At 36.7% G+C, this 20,186-nt stretch overlaps 1 protein-coding gene across 4 annotated transcripts in view; it reads right to left on the bottom strand.

The window, feature by feature from the left end:
- Positions 1-20,186, bottom strand: part of LOC103460460 (partitioning defective 3 homolog B-like) — a 213,536-nt gene that overhangs the window by 158,352 nt on the left and 34,998 nt on the right. For 3 of the 4 annotated variants that reach the window (XM_008402636.3, XM_008402652.3, XM_008402642.3), the window contains exons 3-4: positions 11,625-11,778; positions 6,769-6,863 (exon numbers count right to left, since the gene is read on the bottom strand). In XM_008402636.3, coding sequence (XP_008400858.2) covers positions 6,769-6,863; positions 11,625-11,778 — 249 coding nt within the window. Of the gene's footprint in view, positions 1-6,768; positions 6,864-11,624; positions 11,779-12,039; positions 12,142-20,186 lie in introns of those variants that run through there. The other variant, XM_008402658.2, reaches the window with a different exon arrangement.

The raw sequence follows: 20,186 nt of genomic DNA, 5'->3' as shown, positions 1-20,186 counted from the left end.
TTTAATGATATTATTACTCTTATAAAATATTACTCTTTTTATTACTTACGTTTAAAAGTAACAAAAAGAGTGGTAGAAATGTGGCTTCTAGCAAATGAAGCTGATAAATTTGGATAAGATTTTCAATGACAAATTCATACCTTTCAAAATGAAAGAAACCAGCTACAACAAAAGGTATTTTTCTTTTATTAGCCATGTTTTGTTGCTCTTGTTTAGCATCACAGTATCTAGGGCCACAAATATCCAACAGGTTTTTTATTCAAAGACGGACTTGTGCTTACAAATTAATTAAACTTGGCAAATACAGTATGTTATTGAAAAGAAAGTATTCTAGACCAACAAACTTGAAAAGATTCAACCCCAATGGTTAGGAAACTTTAACAACTTCATTTTTTTTTAGGACAAGCTTGAGTCTTTGTCACCTCTGTACCAGCTCCTTTGATCTGATCATTTTAAATGTAAAACAAACTGTTGAAAGTGCAATATGGCTATTTCAGTTTTACAGCGGCACAAAGGTTTATAAAGAAAGAAATTCCACTGCAGTACAAAGATAAACATGCTTCAAATTATAAGGATATTCAATTCTTATTAGAAGTTCCAGATTTACACATAAGCAAATATGCAACTATCACAGGTCATCTCGGAGTAGGCGTACACCCCGGCCACACATTTGTGTAAACATATGGAGGCGAACACGCAGGTCAATAAGGTTCTGTGTTAGTAGATGCCTCTAATGGATTCAAAACATGACCTTCAACCTTTTACCCCCACCATCCTACCCACCCATATGACCCAGTCTGACAACTTCAGAAGGAAAAATCTGAGAAAAGAGAAAGAATGAAACAGCAAACCGAGTCGAGCATCAGATACACAGCGGATGTAAAGAGATGTAGGAGGGCAAGATGAAACCTAATAAAGACCGACGACCAGTGCAGTAAACATATGTTAAAGCTTTAGTGGATTGGAAATTAATTGGTCTGGTCTGGCTGTTAATGCTGTCATTTGAGCTTAATTAGTAAAAAGATGACAGGTGACATTAATTATCCCAACCTCACTGTCATGACAGTCACTCATATATTAATTGCGGAGCTACTGGTGCTTAATTGTGTGTCTCATTTAATGAATGAATGCAGAAATAGTTTCTCTGCATCATTCTCTCTATGAAAGAACAACATATTAATTACAAAGGCCAGCAATGCCTGTAACTTATGAAAGGGCAATTTAAAGCAAGTAAATGAATCTGAACGAACAAATGTGCCTCATTATTCACATAAACATTTGAGCGATTTCATAAAACACAGACCAATTACAGTTATTGAACTTCTTGTAGAAAGGGCAGCAACAAAAGTTGCACCTTGTACAAATTATTGTATTAAAAATGACACATTGGTTTTCAAATTAAGACAAGAGCAATATTAATATCGTTACATGTTGTAGCAATTTGTACACTTTGCACCAAAAAGTGTAGCGTTTAAGGACGGTGAACGTCTAAGTTCATTTTAATGGTGTGAGGAAGGTAAATATATTAAAAAAAAGCAAAAAAACAGAAAGGAGACAGCTACTTGCCCAAGAAAGCCTTCTATGAATCGAAGAAAAGTTATAAAGAAGAGTGGGCAAAAAAAGTACTCCACAGTTATGAAGAAGACTAAGACATACAAAAAACCAGTAGTTCAGTTTTACATGATATGGGAGGTTATACAAGATATTTTATTATGGAGTGTTTCCTATAAAAGTACAGATATATGACAAACCCTTCTTTTTCACCCAACAACTATAACATCAGGATAGAGCACCACGGTCAAAAAAAAAAAACATGGGTCTCACCAAAATGTATAAAATAGGTATAAGAATCAGAGATTAAAAGACCTTATAATTTTAGAAAGCAAAATAAAACAACATTAAATAACAAAGATTTATGTAACATACTGAGGGGGAAAGCTATGAAAAAAAATAATACATCAGTCTGTCAAGATTTGACATCTTAATCAATACTTTTGAGCATTAGTGGCCCTCCAAAAACTGAAGGACAGAAAAGCAGGATTTCCATTTTAACTCAATGATTAATAATCCTGCGTTAAGTAACTACTGCTCGTGTATAATAAATGGTCTGCAAGCATTTATTATTCTTGGTCCAATTTAATAATTGCTCAAAGTGGATAAAAAGACCAAACTATTAGTGATATTACTAATTAGTAAATGACCAATCAGCCAAAGTGTTCCCTGAATTTGCTCCAAGGGTGAGTATGATAAATGTTGGAATGCTGGCTTTGCATTTTATCCATTTATACTGGATACATAGTTTATATTTTCATGTGTATCTACATGAAAGTTGTAACCTGAAGATAAAAGGTGAAAAAATGATGAATTAATAAAATGTGTTTATTTGTAGTACTTTGCACCTGAGTCACAGTTTTATAATAGGAAGTAATGAAAATTATTTGGGCTCCATTGTCTGTTAAAACATATTGAAATGTACAAAAAGGGCTGCTTTTTTATCGATGTCACAGAGGGCAGATGGTATAATAACCTTGCAGAAAAGTCACATCCTGTCATTGAAATGCAGTATTAAAAACAAAGTTTTTAATACTGCATAATCAATACCTTTTACTTTTTGCAGATTCTAATAAAACCAATACTCTGCTAAGCTTTCAAATTGTTTTATGCAAAAATTAAAATGTAGATTTAATCAAATAATGTCAGCAGCAACCATGCAGGTTAACACACAAGTCAAGTACGTGCATATAAACCACGCACAGAAACAAATGCAGGGGTAGCATGACAAATAAGTGCTCTGCTGCCTTATTAGCCCCAAAGGTACTCTGTGCATAAGTAACAACCCCTTGTCTAACTATCACATTACCAGCAACCTTGTGTATCTATATTTGTTTGACCTTACTTGTGTGTTTTTAATATAAAATATAATACAAGCAAAAAATGTATAGATTTTTTTTTCCCTAGTGCATTTATTTTCAAGTATAAACAAGAATTGTTCGGACTGTAGAACTTAATCTTTTAGAGATTAAAACTACGTAAAGGAAGGGGCAAAGACAGACAGACAGAAGAAAGACAGAAAATTACTGCAAAAAGAGTACTTTCTTCCCTTCACTGCTCTCACCAAAAGGCCAAGTGACAATTTGAACAATTACCCTGGAGCCATTACCTCTGCTGGAAACTGACTGGTTGGGAAGAGCCAGATGAGTGAGTGAGTGTGTGTGTGGGAGTGTGTGCACATACCAGGATCTGGATGCATGAGGTATGGGAGAAAATGTAACGGCAAGATAATAAAAAAAAAATAAAAAATTGTATAAAGAGAAAAAAAAACTTTTTTTATTTATTTACAGCAGATGCTTCTCCAGAGTCATTTACTGCATCGACACTTATGTGGTGGTTGTTACAGCACAGCAGGTGTGAGAGTGAAAAGAAAAGACAGCAGGAGGATTTGAGACACTGAAGGCCATCAAGCAGCCAGAAAGCTGCTGGTTAAAGAAAAGAGACTATTTTCTTTCTTTTTTTTTTTTTTTTTGCTTTTAAGCTTTAATAATTAGACCAATTTTAACACTTTAACAATAGTTTTACAATAAAACTCTGACTCAGGTGCAAGATACCGCAAAGTTTTGCTAGCAACAGTAGATTTTAGATCCACAAAGACAAAGCTGTTGGATTTAAAATTCAAGAGAGCCACAAAATGTTGGTTCTAGAAGAGTAATGACTACTCCTATTGAAAAACATATATATTTTTTCAAATATTACTGTTTTTTGTTTTTCCTTTCAAAATAGACATAATGTCTATTTTTACGCCACCTTTCACTAGTCAAACATGTTGCATGTTTGGTGCCTTTTAGAATACTCTAAGGCACCAAACTAGAGAAAGGCATTGTAAAAATTAATGCCAAGTTATTAAGAACCGAGAGTTCAAAGAAGGATTCCTGCAAAGGTGTTGATGGAAAGTTGTAACAGGCCATGTTCACAAGGAGATAAACATGCTACATTTTTTACAAAAGATCAAGAAAAAAATTAAAAATGCTGTCGTAGGTATGCCAAGCCAAAAAGTATCAATATAAGAATGCCACAGAATGAAGCAAAACACATAGAATACTAAAAGGCACCAAATTGGTTAATTGTAAGATTGAGGCCCATGTGGGTTAGAGATAGAGATAAAGTTAGTACCTCACAGCTTCGAAAAAAAGGCATGGCTCGCAAATCCTCATCGAAACATGAGATCGCCATTTTGAAATGTTTCCACTCTGGAAACCGTTTTCAAAAATAGTTTCTGGTCTCCCAAACCTCCAGATCTGTTTGAATGCACAACCTAAGCAACAAAAACCTTTGCAGGTACACCAAATCCCGGCTCTGCAAGGACTGGGCCTCAGACTTTGCAGAAAAAACTGCAAAAAAAGTATCTAAAGCCTGCTTTTAAGAGTTTTGTGACAGACTGTATGTTGAGGACAAACACAATTTAAGGTTTTACTGATGCTTGTTTCCAACATAACTCCACTTATAGGTTGCATATCTGAAATGTATTAGAACCAGGGAACAATAGGTTATTTATAAGATCTAGGTTACCATTAGTTTTCCTGTGTCAATTAAAATGATTTACTATTTTAAGCAAACAGCTAGTTGTAAAAATACACACCCTTATGTAAGACACTATTAAATCTAATTCACATTGCAGTTAACATGGATTGGAGCTGGGAAATGTTGATATAAAAGAATACGGCTGTAATGCTCACACCTAACATAACACTTTAGCATGCTGTGTACATGCTGCACTTCTCAAATACTTAGTTGCCCTGAGCAACATTAAGTAGAAACACTGACCACCTCTGAGAACCAAACATATTCCCTAAACAAAATGAACCTTGCAAACATATCATTCTAAGGGGAATACAGACTTATTAGGAAAGGATGTTTGTCCAGTAAGGAGTCTCGAGGGGAGAAGGCTCATCACTCAACAGTCCAATCATGCATCGAGCTAATTTAAGCGGTGAACTTGAGGGATCGTCTGTGTTCAACAACAAAAGAGGAATAAGAAACAGTGACACCATCAACAGCCATCAAAACTACATCTCTAACCAGCTAGAAGCCTGTGTGTAAATGGCTATTTTATTCTACAAGGGAGGTAGGTGTAAATGTCAAGAAAATCAAGACAGTCTGAGTACAATATAACTAATTACTATGAAATACTAATGAATGCACATCGTATGCAACGTTTAGGTTTAAATTATTTGAGGATCTTAAGAGTTATGTCATGATTCAAGAAGCTGCTGTTTTGGATGTGCCAAGGGTCATTTACTCAAGAACATAATTTCTAATCGGCACTTTATAAAAGATAAAGTGAACTTAGCTGAATCCTGTTTCTGTTCACTTTTTGTACTTAAGACAACATAGCCAGATAAAAAGACATCTTGCACTTCACTAGCATTGAAAGTAGAGAACCTGAAACTGAGCTCAGCAGTAGTAAGGGAGGAGCAGATGAAGCTAACAAAAACTGTGACCTATGACCTTCGAGAAAGTCAGAGATGGCCTCAAAAGATAGAAGGGGGGCAAACTCTTGAGAGTCATCCATCTTCATTAATGGAGCCTAATGTGGCAAAATGTGTCTGAGAAGAAAAGAGGGGAAACGAGAGTCGTGATTTACCCCCTCTCTTTAACCACATGTATCCTCACATGTCTGCACTGAAAGGGAAACTGCTGACCTGAGTCATTGTACCACTTGAGGATTAAAATCCTGTTGCCTGTCTGGACCATTGATTCGACAGTACACATGCTGCTAGGTTAGGTTTAATATGTTCATGTTTTTAATTTATTCTTAACTCCACTGGACAGGAATTAATCACCACTCGCAAGATTTTAAATGTAAACAACGTTACTCAACTTAAGAAAAAGGGTATGTTGCAAACTTTGAAACTGAGAACAAGAATGCTTTTCAAGTAAAAGGGCAAGAGGTCACTAAAATCAAAGTGTTGATCCCCTTGAGAATCTTAATGTTCTTAGCATATTTAATGACAATCTGCCTATTAGATTACAAAAGCACTGGAGAGAGTTCATAGTGATAATATATCAAAGTAAATCAATGTCTCCAAAAAACTAACAGACCTCTACAAACAGGAAAAATATGAGAAATTTAATCCTGAAAAGATTGGTTTAAAGACTAGTTGAAAGAGACTGCATATTGTTTGTGGAAGCCTAAGTAGCATAGATCTAATATTTAAATTGTTAGAATTTTAAACAAAAATCGGATGAGAGTAGTCAACCATGTTGAAGATTCCATCAAAGGTGCTTCGATATGACAACTGTTTCCAACAGGTAAGCAAACTATTCTTGATGATAACTTCACAAAACCTAATTTAGAAAAAAAACAAATATCCCTATAAAAATGATCAGAACTACTACATATTAATGAAGGAATAACCAACAGTCCACATGAATACAAAAAAAGCAGACAATCATAGATTATCTCTGAAGCTTTGGGGAACAGGGCTGAATGTGTAGATCAGTGAAGTTATTTAGCATCTTATTACATAGAACAAGAGTTTCCTGTACCCAATTTTACTGCCCTGTAAAACTAGGTACAGACAAAACACTTATCACCCATTCTCATGCATTCATGTGCAAATAATTGAACACTGGCCTGTGTTAATTAGACTCTCCAACATGTCTTCTAGGTTTCTTATTAACACAGACAAATTTAATTTATTTATCATACATATAAATACTTTTAAGCTCGTTAATATTTTCTTTATTAGTACCACAACTTCTGAGTCTTACCATCACAGTGGTATCTTCATTGTAGGAGGGTTCAGTCTCTGTGGTTTGGGGGTTGAGGGCGGAGTCACTGCTGCTCCTCACCATCAAGGGTGTGTCTGAAAATAAAACACACAGAGACACATTTTTAAATATACAATATATGGTGGCTACATTAAATAAAAGGAAAAGCAACAAAGGCTTTGTGATGGCCTTTGTGATCAGGCCATCACAAAGTCCTGATATCAAGTCAATAGAGAATTTGTGAGAATTTGTACCTCAGTCACATGTGCAAGCGACTGAATTACACCAGTTCGGTTAGGAGGAATGGGCCAAAACTCCAGCAAACTAATGTGAGAAGCTTCTGGGAGGAATGAAGGAAAGTCAAGCATCGCTGATACCAACCAAATGTATGTAAACTTCTGATTTTAACAAATACATTTCAGACATAGTCTTTCTTTCATTATCGTGGCACTTATAGCAAATAATTTTTTATGATTGTAACTAAGACAAAAGTTTGGTCTCATGTAACGAGACCAAACTTCAGACAATGAGAAAAAGAAAGTAAACCAGTTAAACCAGTTTAAAGTCTGGTTTCAACTTTAAACTGAAATGAGACCCAACTCATTTCTTTTGAACAACCAAAGAAAAAAAATGCAATCTGCCTCACAAATAGGCCAACAAGATGTTGCATTAGATTGCCATTATTTCAATGAAGTGTAAAGCCTAACTCTTTGCGTAAAACAAAAACATTTGAACCAAAACCCGTTTTCAACTACAGCATCTTAATCAACTTAACAGCCAGCCAAATTTGTGTATGTATGTCCACATGTATAAGTAACATACAAATCCCACAACCTCACACTGAATGTTCTGATAACAAATGCTGCAGAGGTGGCAATGTGCGGGATGTGTTGAGAAGTTAATGTATTATCTGCTCACATCCCATCGGTGAACACATTGTTGTTCATGCATCCAAATGGCCAATAAGTGGCTGATTTGTAGATTTGTGTGTGCAAGTAGGTAACAGATGATAATGGCTCTTTTCTTCACATCTCATCGGCCCTCTGCATAAAATCATCATTTACCAAAAACTGATAAATGGAACACACCGCGCTGCCGCTTGTGCTGCTGATGGGGCTTTGGGAGAAGAGTGAAAATGAGAGGAAAGTCAACACTGCAGAAAGCTAAGCAAATAAATAAGATTTAATATGCTGTGGTTTTTATTATGATGCGTGTGGTACACTCTAAAGATCCACCAGTGCCACTCATAGGGACCATCAATCTATACATATACATTAAGAACACTGTCATGTACTCGCCTAAAGCTCAATTGGGAATCTAATGGCAAAGGTGGTAGCGTGGGTGGAGGAAACTCTACACTGTTAAAGTACTCTGAAGACATACCAAATTATATTTGTAGGGTCATATATTGATTGTCACAAATGGACCCATGGTGCTCTTAAGAACTACTGGGGGATATGGATTACATCAAACCTCTAATCAATTCATCTCGCCAAAGGAAGACAGTTACAGGGAGATGGTTTGATGGACGAGACAAAAGGTAAAAATGAAAGATAGTTATTTCAGACAGACTAGTAATTTCTGCTGTATGACATGCACATTGCCTCAGTAAAGTATCCATACCCTTAGAACTCATTTTGTGAGTTTCAGGCTACAGACGTCAATGTATCTTAATGGGATTTTTTGATTGGCCAAAACACTTGTTTTCCAGATTTTTTTTCCAAGGCAAACATTTTAAACATGCTCTTATTTTTATTGGACTTCCCTGAATCAATACTTTGCTGAACCACCTTTGTTACAGTGGACCCCCCATATTCCTAGGGGTTAGAGACCACAACCGCCCATGAATAGCTGAAATCTGTGAACACTTGAGACCCCCTCTAAAGACACTCATTATTGCCTATTTTAATTGTTCAAAAACAACATATAACTCAATATGCACTTCACAACGGAAAACATCTTTGCACTACTGCAGAAGCTAACATCCAAAGTATTCCTTATTTCCACTCATGGGGCTGTAGCCAATCAGGGCAAAGGAAAATGTAAGGGACTCCTGGATTGGCATCTTTGCAAAAACCAGCTAATAGCTTGTCAAGTACCATTGCACCTCGGTATCGCATCGTCCCAAGCTGCATTTTGTTTAAAATGTCTTACTTATGTTCTACAAACAAACCAGCAATCTTGTATATGAAGTACAACCTCTATTTCTATTGATATTCATGGACGTAATAGTCCACACACTGGAAACTAAACCATTCTTTTTAAATGTTTAAGGCTGATTAATGTTTTAATATGAAACAACATGTTAAAATGGCACAAATTAAACACCTGCAATTAAAATACGACATAACTGTTTTGCAAGCTTGCAGAAGTTTGGTCTATCTGCAAACCTGGTTGTTTATGTCACTCCCTTTAATTTAAAACTAATTTATGTTGCAACACGGTAGGATGGCAAAGAGGCCTCATAAAGAGCCGCCATGATGCAGAGCCATCTTCTGCAGTTTAAACTGTTGTGCTAATTGTGATTTTTGCTTGATTGTTGGTTTTTGATTTACCTTTTGGTTCCACAGCTCCAACAGCATGTCATGAAAACACACATGCCAAATTACACTGGTGGATTGACTTGTTTGATGTGAAAGGACAAAGTGATCCTTTCATGGCTGCATGTGAACAGCAGAAGTATGATCTCAAAGGGGCTTTAAATCTTCTGCAACCAGTCGCTGAATAGTGGCAGATTTTCTCTGTAGCAATGTCCACTTTTTAAAGGCTAAACTTCAGTGAGCATTGTACATCTGAGACAATAGTATAAAAGGTATCTGGCCATGTAAACACAAGAACTTTCCTGCAGAGAAAAAGCATGGGTGGAGTGGAGATGAAGATGAGAAATAACAAAGATTGGAAAAAAACAATGTGAGACTGTCAGAAGGAGAAATTATGAGGAGCAGATAACAAGCTGCTGAAGACGGAAAGGAAGAGCCAACTTGGACAGAAACTCAAAACAACAGTTACAGAGACCATTCCCAACCGTGACAGTCTCCAGAGTTCTGTTACCTCCAATCTTACCGCTAATCACGTGACTGTACTGTGACAGACTAAACTTCCCATCCCAACAGTCTGGATAATCCAACAAGGGTCCCAGTTTTGATTTAAGACGTCTGTACTTTAGTATTATAAACTTTACTTTTCATTCTGTTAGGCCTGTTTAAAATAAAAACCAAAACATAAAAATACAATATATTCAACTTTAACATAAAAACAGATGATAATTGATCAACTCTAAAAGAAAAATGGATTCATCCAGTCAATATGATGAAGGATAGAAAATAATTACCCTGCTGATGGAACGCAGCTTAAGAATAAACGTTGAAGTGGAATAATTAGCTTTGGCTTGTTGTAAGAACACAAAGCATCTGATTAAAATGGCTTCTTTTGTTACAGTAAAGTTTATTCAAGTCTGAATGACAACTTTAAGCCCCTTCACCACCACATATACAATAACTCAAGCGAACAAGCACTCGACTTGAAAAAAGACAGAGGGCTGTGAAGAAGAGACAGAGAAAACCAAACGGAGACAGACGCAGTGAGAGAATAAAGGTCATGCAGAAAAGTCTGGTTCAGGTAACACTGAGCAGACACAAACACCGGTTTTTGGTCTGCAGCCCGACAGAACACACGCACTTCCTGTCTTCCTCTCCTCATCTAACTCTTTCTGGCCCGCATTTCAATGACACCGCTTCCAACATTCTGGCCTCTGCCATCTTGCCTTCATTACTGTCCCACCCATCACATCCTGACCTTTGACTGTGCTGGAATTCAAAGTTAACAGTATTTCTCCAGTGCATGAAAAACAAAAGGCTCTAATACTATGCTTGTAGCCTTGCAAAAGAAGTTATACTGCAACCTGTCACTGAAATGTTTGTGGGGGGTTTTCTTAGTTTTTACAGTACCACGAATAGCTCAACCAAGCAAACAATGTTAAACATTTTACATTAAAGAAATCAAATTCTCAGGTAGATCTTTGTAAGATTGTGTAAAATCTGACAACTCAAATAACAAGCCACCAGTAAAATGAAAAATGAAGACACTCATATCAGTTGCATTCCTCTGATGTTCTTTGTAAATTTATTTCTCAAGAAGTGAACAGTTCATAATCAGAGGAACATATGACAAAGATATCAAATTACTGTTTTAAGTGAAATAAGTTAAGGAAGGATTAAAATTATGGTATCAAGCTAAAATCACAAACGGTCAGTGCAACCTCACAGTGCTGCGCAGAAAAATAAACTTATGGGATCCAAATGACGGCATCTCTTAAGACCGCAGGAGGAATAAGTAAAACATTTTAGATTTTGAGGTTCTCCCAACTCCTAAATCAGTTGGTATATCTTTATTTTACTTTGACTTTTTCCAACATTGCTTTGATTTGTTGCATTTTTTTTTCTTTCATACCTTTTTAACTTGCATATAATTCTATTTTTTTTTTTTTTATTTGTCTAATCACCTCGTGACTGACCATATTTTATTTTGCTTTCATCCCATCTCATCTGATTGTAAATATCTAACCTTATATCATCTGTGGTGTGGAAAATATTTGAATGTGTTGCAAAATGTTGATTTCACATGTTTGAACAGTGATTAAGAGTTGCTACAGCTGTTGTTGAGATGCTATGACAAATGGTAGACAAATGGTAAAAGATCTACGTCTTTGCTGCAAAGCTTTAACTTTAACTTTAGCTTTAACTTAAGTTTTAACTCCTGGTAAATTATGAGTCTCAAAATGTGTAACTTGCTTTTTTTATGCCACTTAAGGAAATTGTAGAGTTCAACATGGGTCAATAAGGTTTAAACAAACTTACTAGATTTGAGGGCTGAAGAATTAACTTCAATCTCTCCTCCTGTGATTGGCTGGAAAACAGAAAGTTCAGCTTGGTGGAGGTCAGGGCTCGGGGTCAGGCTCGTGTCAGCCACACCTCTCTGCTGGGCTTCCTGCTCCTCATACACCGCCATCAGCTATAAAAACATATATAAAACAGCAGATTATTATTAAACAGTCTCACTCAGAATGTTAAGCACTTTAGCTCAAAGCTCCATTTCCGTATCTGGATTCTAAAGAGAAATTCAAGGAAAACTTGCTTACAACGTTGGGTATTTTTATCTTAAGGCACAAGCAAACACCAAAATTATCTTTACTGATCTAAATTTGCAATGAATTTATAAATGTTAGGATAATAAACAACCTTAACACAAACATACAAACAACATCAGTGTTACCTTCTGGATGAGGACGCTATAGAGGACATCTAAGGAGCCCAGCATTATTGTGATAACATGTGCAACTTGTCCTAACTAGCAACTATATCCAATGATGTACGTGTGCTGCAGCCTGCTTGCTCTTCACCATGTTATATAGTGGAATCCCTGTCTATTGAGGATTGCACTGAGTCTGCGTTTAGCCTAACATAGCAGAGGTTGTCACCACAGTGTTCGAGGGGCCTCCATGCGAGTGCTGAATAGAACTGTGTCTGGGCATGTATGTGTGCGTATAGCTACATTTGTGTGGTGTGTCTATAGTGACCAAGTATAAAGAAAGGCGAGTTTGCCAGCAGAGCCAGAGGTTTCCTGCTGTACCGAGATGTGTGAAAAATACTCTTCTGCATTCATGCTGTCCCTTGGCTATTTATGCGTCTAACTTTGTCCTCACGTAACACAATCTACGACTTGTATTGATTAGGCCACTATACGTACAACAAATCTGCCCTTCCTGTTCAGCACAGCCTCACGAGGCAGAGAGCAGAATAGTATCGAGTTACACAATATCGCACCTTTCCCGCCATGTTCTCATCCATATCTCACCAGTTATTCTCTCAGACTCTCACACATCCATGTTCTGTCACCCTCCCCACTTCCATCTGTCTAACACAGATTCATCTCATTGTGCTCTTCCATGTCTCCTTTTATAACAAACCGCCTTTGACATTTTTCTGAGCTTTCTTTCTTTCTTTAAAGCTTGCATTTCTTTCAAATCACCTTTCCATCTTGAAACCAGGTCTTTTTTTGTTAATACTCCATTTATTCCCTCCCTGCTCTTTTCTTGCGTTATTATCACACGTCTCTGTCACATTCACTCTTGGAATATGAAATCCTGCTTTGGTTATGTAACTCAAGTGATCTCCATTTGATAAGGCTTAGTTAACCTCATCCTGCCTTATATGACAGGCTTCCTCAGTAAAAGCTGTGAACAGTTTTACCGTTACCCAGCTGAAAGGCACAAAAACAACAGCTACTTGTCACAGAAACAAACAGCAGACACATGGGGACAGAAAAACATACTGTTTGCCTTAAGTTAATAGAAGAGATTGACTTAAATCATTTTTAAGTGTAGTGCACATTTGCATTTAGTCATTTAAACATTCAGAAGATGTTGCTCTGGTCTGATGAGTCCAAAAATGAACTTTTAGGATTACTGGGAAAACTGTGTGTGGCAGAAAACAAACTCTCCCTCAACACACCTTATCCATGGTGAAGCACGGAGGTGGCAGAGTGTTGGTATGCTTTTCTACAAGTGGAACGTGGAAACTGGTTAGAGTTGATGGTAAGATCAATAGATCATAATAAAAAAAGCAATACTGAAAACAACCTAATACTTAATACCTGAAAGTGGGATGAGATTTCATTTTCAGCCTGGACAAGAACCCTAAACATATAGAAAGACCTACAATAAAATTGCCCAGAGGAAAGAAAATTCATGAGATCTAATGAACCAGACCTAAATTCAATTGAGACAATGGGACGAGATCCAAAGTCACTGAGCCTGAACTATTTTGCAAATAACAATTAGAAGGGAAAAAAAAATTCTAAATGTGTAAAGGTGGAACCCAAGTCCAGTATTTACAGATTCACCTTATAACTTCAAATTATTGGAACATATCTAAGAAATAAAAATATCTTGACTCGCTATGGGCTAACGTTTGCAAAGCAGTCAACCCAGAAGCATCAGTCATTTTCCTTGGCGCTAATTGACTGTATCCCAAAGACCAGAATTAAGGAAGACTGTAGATATTCGCTTCTGCGGTAGTGCCAAGATGGTATCCACTGTGTGTATAGATGTATATTAAGGCACATTAAAGATATCTATCATAATTTTAGTCCATAACAACGATGTGTTATATTCCCTGTTATTAGATTAAATAAACAAATAAATAAATAAAAAATTACCTTTTATTGAGATTTCAGACATCTGGCTACCGTACGTAATTAGCAGTTTTAAGTGTCTTTAAAACTGCCTTTAAAACTGCTAAGTTTTGCCGTTGATCTATCTGGATAACAAATGTTTTCTGTCAAACAAAATCCTATTGGGATTCATTGAAGATTACAGCGAAAAACTCACAGAATGAGTACAAGTTCAAAGGTACAAACACTTTAAAGAGGCAGTGTGCATGTCAAACAAACAAGGGATACATAGAATAATATTAATTATTAAAAATAACATTCTTAAACAAATGATGCCAGTTAAAGAGAACACAAAAAGACAAACAAAATACATGGGGCTTTTAGAGATAAACCACATAAAGGAACAAATGTGTGAAAATGTCCAGGCAAACCTAAAAGGGCACTACCAAGTCTGTAATAAGGCAGTGATGATAAGAAAGGGTAGACAATCAGATGAGATGGGACAGAGTTTTGTCTTTGTTCTGTTCAACAGGACTCAAAGACCTGCCACACAAAGCGACAATGCAACCTCAGCACATGTGGAAGATTAGGCTGTGAGACAAAAAAGGGAACACTGCAAAAAGTCAAAGCAAAAAAGGATAGAAAGAAATGATAAAAGAACATGTAAGAGACAGGGACTGAGGTAGAATTATAATGACAATAATGAGGGAGAGTGACAGATAGGCTGTACTGTAAAACCCTTTGCAATGTCAGACAGTAAGAGCCAAAAAGCCAGCCTAAAAGTAAAAAAAGATTGTCTGAGTGTCACTGTGTCAAGAGCGAGAGCGGTGATGTGCCCATTTTCTACAAAATCAAACGTGACATGCTGTCCCTTCTGTCTCTGTTCCTCTCTGTAACGTAGCATACAAAGCTTTGCAGATATTTGCTTCAGTAGCTCATATTACAGTATTTTAAGAAAGACAAAACATATTCAACCTTTTTTTTATCTCATACAATAACATTAGATTTATATGTAATGCAGTCATAAATTGGTTGAGATCACTTGGATATATGAAAGCCAGATCAGATGGGTAACACATGCGCTCATCTGACCAAAAACTAATGGACCTATGCCTGCCTGAAAGCTCACACTTTCATTACGAGGTGATAAAGCAGTGTGACATCATCTGAGAGGGTTAACAGATAATGTCACAGTGTAGTGGATCATGTTACCTCACAAAAGGAGTATCTTAGGCTGTGCTCTAAACTTAACCTCTAGAAAAGGAGAAGACGTCTTAAGTGAGATCACCCGTCACAAGAATAATTCAGAATTTGAGAAACAAACAGTTAAGTTGTAAGTATAACAGTCACAGGTATTTTAGACAAGAAAAATACTTGCTTAGAGTAGACATATGCTGACAGATTCACTGGTATTTTGGTGGAAAGGTCCATTTTCACTGGCTTTTGCAATAACTTTGTGGCTCCACTAAGTTGTTTTAAACAAAATTTAAGCTTCCCCTCAGCAAATCTGTCAACAAGCACAAGCACTGCTGACTCAAAGATGAAGAGCTCTGTGAAATTCTGCTATTTTTCTCCTTTTTTTTCTAATTTCAGCCTTCCGTTGAATCAAAATTTTACTTTGATCGTGCTGCTGACAAGCTGATACAGAAATGCCTTTATCGACGTGTTAGCCTCAACACTTACAGATTTAGGCACTGCGAAGACCATCAGACAAGTCATCTGTGTGCTTTGAGTCTGACATGGGATGCTACCCAGAAATGTTTGAATTTTTCCATCATTACAATAGGCTGTAATGATCAATGCGTTGGGTTTTGACATGTACATTTTTAAGCTTTGTCTCTCTACAGAACAATTTACTTCATTTATAGTATGTATTGTAAAAAAGAAACACTCAACTTTCCAGAGATGTGTATAAAAACAGCACTAAGCAAACTTCCTTAGCAATGACAGTCTGTGGCTTACCTTCTTATGGACTGAGTCAAAGACTGCTGCTGGACATCTGTCAAGTCAGCAGTCTTGCCCATGTCCAGATAGCCCATTACAAGGCCAGAAAAAATAACATACCTGCTTTAAAGTCACAGTTTGTTGCTCCACTCCAGCTGTATTATTATTTTATTAATCTAGTTCCAGTGTTTTTGAACCCTGATTAAAACAGTAACAGCACTCTTAGGCTGCATACACTTTTAAACAAGTGGCAGGCAGATATTCATCGAGTTGGCTCCTATTCTTTACACAAAACCAAAGCAGCATGTAAAGTTTAAGATTTGAGTACAACCACTTACATCACCATCTTTTTTTCACATAAAGTGCTTTTTATTCAGGTCGATTATGGCTTGATTGATTACTTGAATAAGGATCAATAAAATACTACAAACGGATCCATTTACTGCGTTTAAACGCAGCCCATAATTGCGCTGTCTCACACACACACACACAAACCCACACAGCCTAAACAATCTTTAATTAAATATGCTTAAGCTATCTGTACACCGCTGACCTTTGATTTCCACTCAGGACCACTTACCGTAAAAAAATCTATTGCATTCAAGAGGGTGTGCGTGTATGTGTGTGCTTGAGTACTTTGGCATCTTATGGAGTCAGCAATATCCTTGGCAGTGACCACTTCATCACCATAGATTTAACATCAGCGCTGCACATGACAACCCTTCTCCAAAGAAGCAGGAATATGCATGCAGTGTGAGAATCTGCTATTTTTTTTAAAGCAGGCTAGAACTTTTGCTGTTTCCTTTGAGTGTAAAAATAATTTAAAAAAGAATCAGAAAAATACAAATTTTAAGTCATTATTGCAAATATGTTAATTTTCTGCCATCTGTGCCATCTCAGCTGTTCATTGTGCTTCTGATAAAAAATAAAACAAAATTAGAAAGAAAAAAAAACAGTGCTATAAATAAATTCTGATAATCTGAATATAACGAGTTGAAGATAGCAAATGCTTGTTTTGGGTCCAACACCGCAGAGGCTTCTACCCTGATGCAACTGTTCTTCATAAGAAAGAAATCAAGTCTGATCACTCAGGAACACACACACACACGCACACACACGCGCGCACACACACACACACACACACACACACACACACACACACACACACACACACACACACACACACACACACACACACACACACACAAGTGATACAGGATGGGCAGACAGCACCACCTAGCCTGATACAACAGAAACTGCATCTGAAGTGTATCACAAAGACATTGTAACCCCACCCCCATCACAAAAGCACATTTCTGCCTTTTATGGTTAATATAAGTCATCTATCTGTTTCCTATTAGGGAACATGAGCTGTTCAGAAGCAAGAAAAATAGTAGCAAACTGAAATATTCTACTATCTGACGTTGCCTATCAACCTTGCTTTAAAGAACAAATAACTATCTAGAATGGCTCCAAGCTTTGTTATGTAGATAGTATGTTAAAAAGAATCCTTTCAAATGAAATAAGCTGTTTTTGCAGACCCACTCAGCTCTTTCTGTCAGGCATCTTATTATAAGTTTAAGAATGCTTGCTTTGTTACATGGCTGAACTGTCTAGCATCCACCACAAAAGTTACAAGTGGCGTGTAAATCTGAGGTTATTTCAGCATGAAACTCTCTCATATTAGCATGAGGAATATTACTATTAATGTTCACCACACTTCTATGTGATGACCATAAAAATAACTGCAGATCACAAAGAGAATATGAATGAGCCCTGAGGCAGGTGAGTTATTCCACACGAGGCAATAAGATGCCCTCTTTGTGTTTCATCAGCAGATATTCCTGTTTAGCCCCATTTTCTCCCCCTCTGGCTTCACTTTGCCTTTTCTTTTTTGCTTCCCATCATTTCCCTTCTTGCCTCTTTTCATCTCCGGTTCTCTAAACCATTATCTTCCTTCCTTTGGCTTCCTTTTCAGCTGCTGATACTGTTTCTCCCCTGTTTCTCCCTTTGCCATTTCTAAACTTCGCAGCAGCTTCTCTGGTCAACTGTGCCCATCTCTCAAAACATCTTTAATACCAAAAATATAGACTTTTCAAGTAGGGATGCCAATATATTGGCTTTAACATCAATACTGGCCAATGTCATTTTTTGACACATAGGTATCGATCCGATAAGTAAAAATGTGCCACTATTAAAAAAGTAACATTTATTCAGTTTTATTGTTGTTTTTCTATCTAGTTTGGGAGAGACAACGGATGAATTGGTCTATTCTTTAAAGGATAAATACAAAAGTTAACTATCTTTAAATATACAACTTTCAAAAAGCCGATGGTTGAATGATGGATGGACAATCAAATTGATGACAGGTGACAGGATGAATAGAAACAACCTTTAGATAACTTTTGGAAATAGATATTTCTCCACATTTATGCTGACCTGGACAATTTGGAAATCGCCCAGGATGAATAGATACAACCTTTCGATGACTTTTGGAAATAGATATTCCTCCATATTTATGCCGACCAGGACAACTTTGATTTTTTTTTTTTTTTTTTTACTCCTGCTCTCCTGACAAAGTTTCAGTCCTGCCTGACAAATCAGCTAATGTAAATCCTCATGTTAAAGCACTTTGCTCCATTAGTTAAACCACTAAGCAACAAAGAGCTTATTGATTAGGACATGAATCTGATACACTCACTCTCACTCTCTCAAACTCGATATTCTATTAATCTGACACAGTCATTTCATAGTGTTTAACTTCCAGTCCTGCTTAGTCTGTTATCTTGCATTGTTTAAATCATTTCAATTAAGAAAATGAAATACAGCATGTTAAACTTCAGATTTATATTTGATTACTAAATGGAAAACAACATTTAGAGCCCCCGCATACTGCACGTCATGAAGACCTTTACAAAATTGCTACAATGGAAGACAGGGACGAAAATATCTACACACAGACACAGAAACCATCTGAGGATCACTACGCAACCATCATCGACTGGCCATTTCTGAAATCAATAATTGGGATGGTGTTGTCCGTGGATGGAGAATATGAATGAATGAAATTCACCTGCTCAGCAGTTTCGAGTCTGCATTGGCGCATGTCTGCATAGCTTTGTCTGACTGTGTTCACTCACCCCTTTATTGATCTCCAGTCACCTTAACTCTCTCTAGAGCATGAGAAATCCAGACAAAACAGACAGGAAGAAAAAGATGAACGGGGAACAGAAAGGATGTGAAGAATGAGAAACACAGACATAAAGCAATGACAGTCAGCTTACATAGACCACCATTAAAATACAGTCAGACAGACCACATACAGGGACTTACACTTGCAGAAAATAGATGAGCTTCTATTCAGAAAACCAGCATCCCTTACACAACCAAAGTATGTCACTTTCCAATTGCTCAGTCTTGCCAACATGTTTTTGTTTTTTGTTTTATTTCCTATATTCCTCATTGCAGGAACATGCACAGACTGTGTCCTCACATATAGCATGCATTTATGTTGGCGTATATTTGACTGTCCACTACTATCTCCCCGAGCCTCTGAGTAGACCACACTTGACCATATGGAAGAGCATTATGGAGACACAGTAGCACAGATGGACACAGTCTGTCCATATTCTCAAAGATGTACAGCTAACAGGCTAGATGACAGCACTCATTACCAGCACAGCCTCCAACAAGAGAAAATCGCAGAGGCAAAAACAGAATATAAGGAGCAAAACTGGCACTATTACATACAGTTTAAATCACAGATAATCATTGGCTTCATATTAAGGCTGAAGGACGTTTGCAAGTGAGAGACAAAGTTTTGTACCAGCGTAAATACGCAGTAGACTATACATATATTTGTACCTTCGTAAAGATGTGCAAAACATTTTAAACTAAATACACCTTTACTTCCAGCAGTAAACTCCTACTGATTTTTTTTTTTTAATAAATTAATTCAATGGGAAGAAAAGTCAAATATTCAGAAATAGCTGATAACGCAATAAAAGCCACAAATATTTCTTTGGTGTAACTAAAAAAAAAAATCATATGAAATATTTTGTTGATACTTTACTTTTTTATTAAGTTGGTCAAATTGACTTAAAAATCAACATTTAATTATTAAGGTGTAACAGAATCTTGAGATAATAAACTGCCTCAATATTTCTCAAAGAAAATTTATTTTGCCAAGCGATATCGTGTCTGCATCAGATGACATGACTATGATTAGATAGAGGGATGGATAGACAGATGGACACTTTATTCATCCCCTCAGGGAAATTCAGGTGCCCAGTAGTCCAAAAAGT

The sequence above is a fragment of the Poecilia reticulata genome, chromosome 2 (assembly GCF_904066995.2).
Source record: "Poecilia reticulata chromosome 2, P_reticulata-male-v2, whole genome shotgun sequence".
NCBI lineage: Eukaryota > Metazoa > Chordata > Actinopteri > Cyprinodontiformes > Poeciliidae > Poecilia > Poecilia reticulata.
This window is presented reverse-complemented; position numbering and strand designations above follow the sequence as displayed.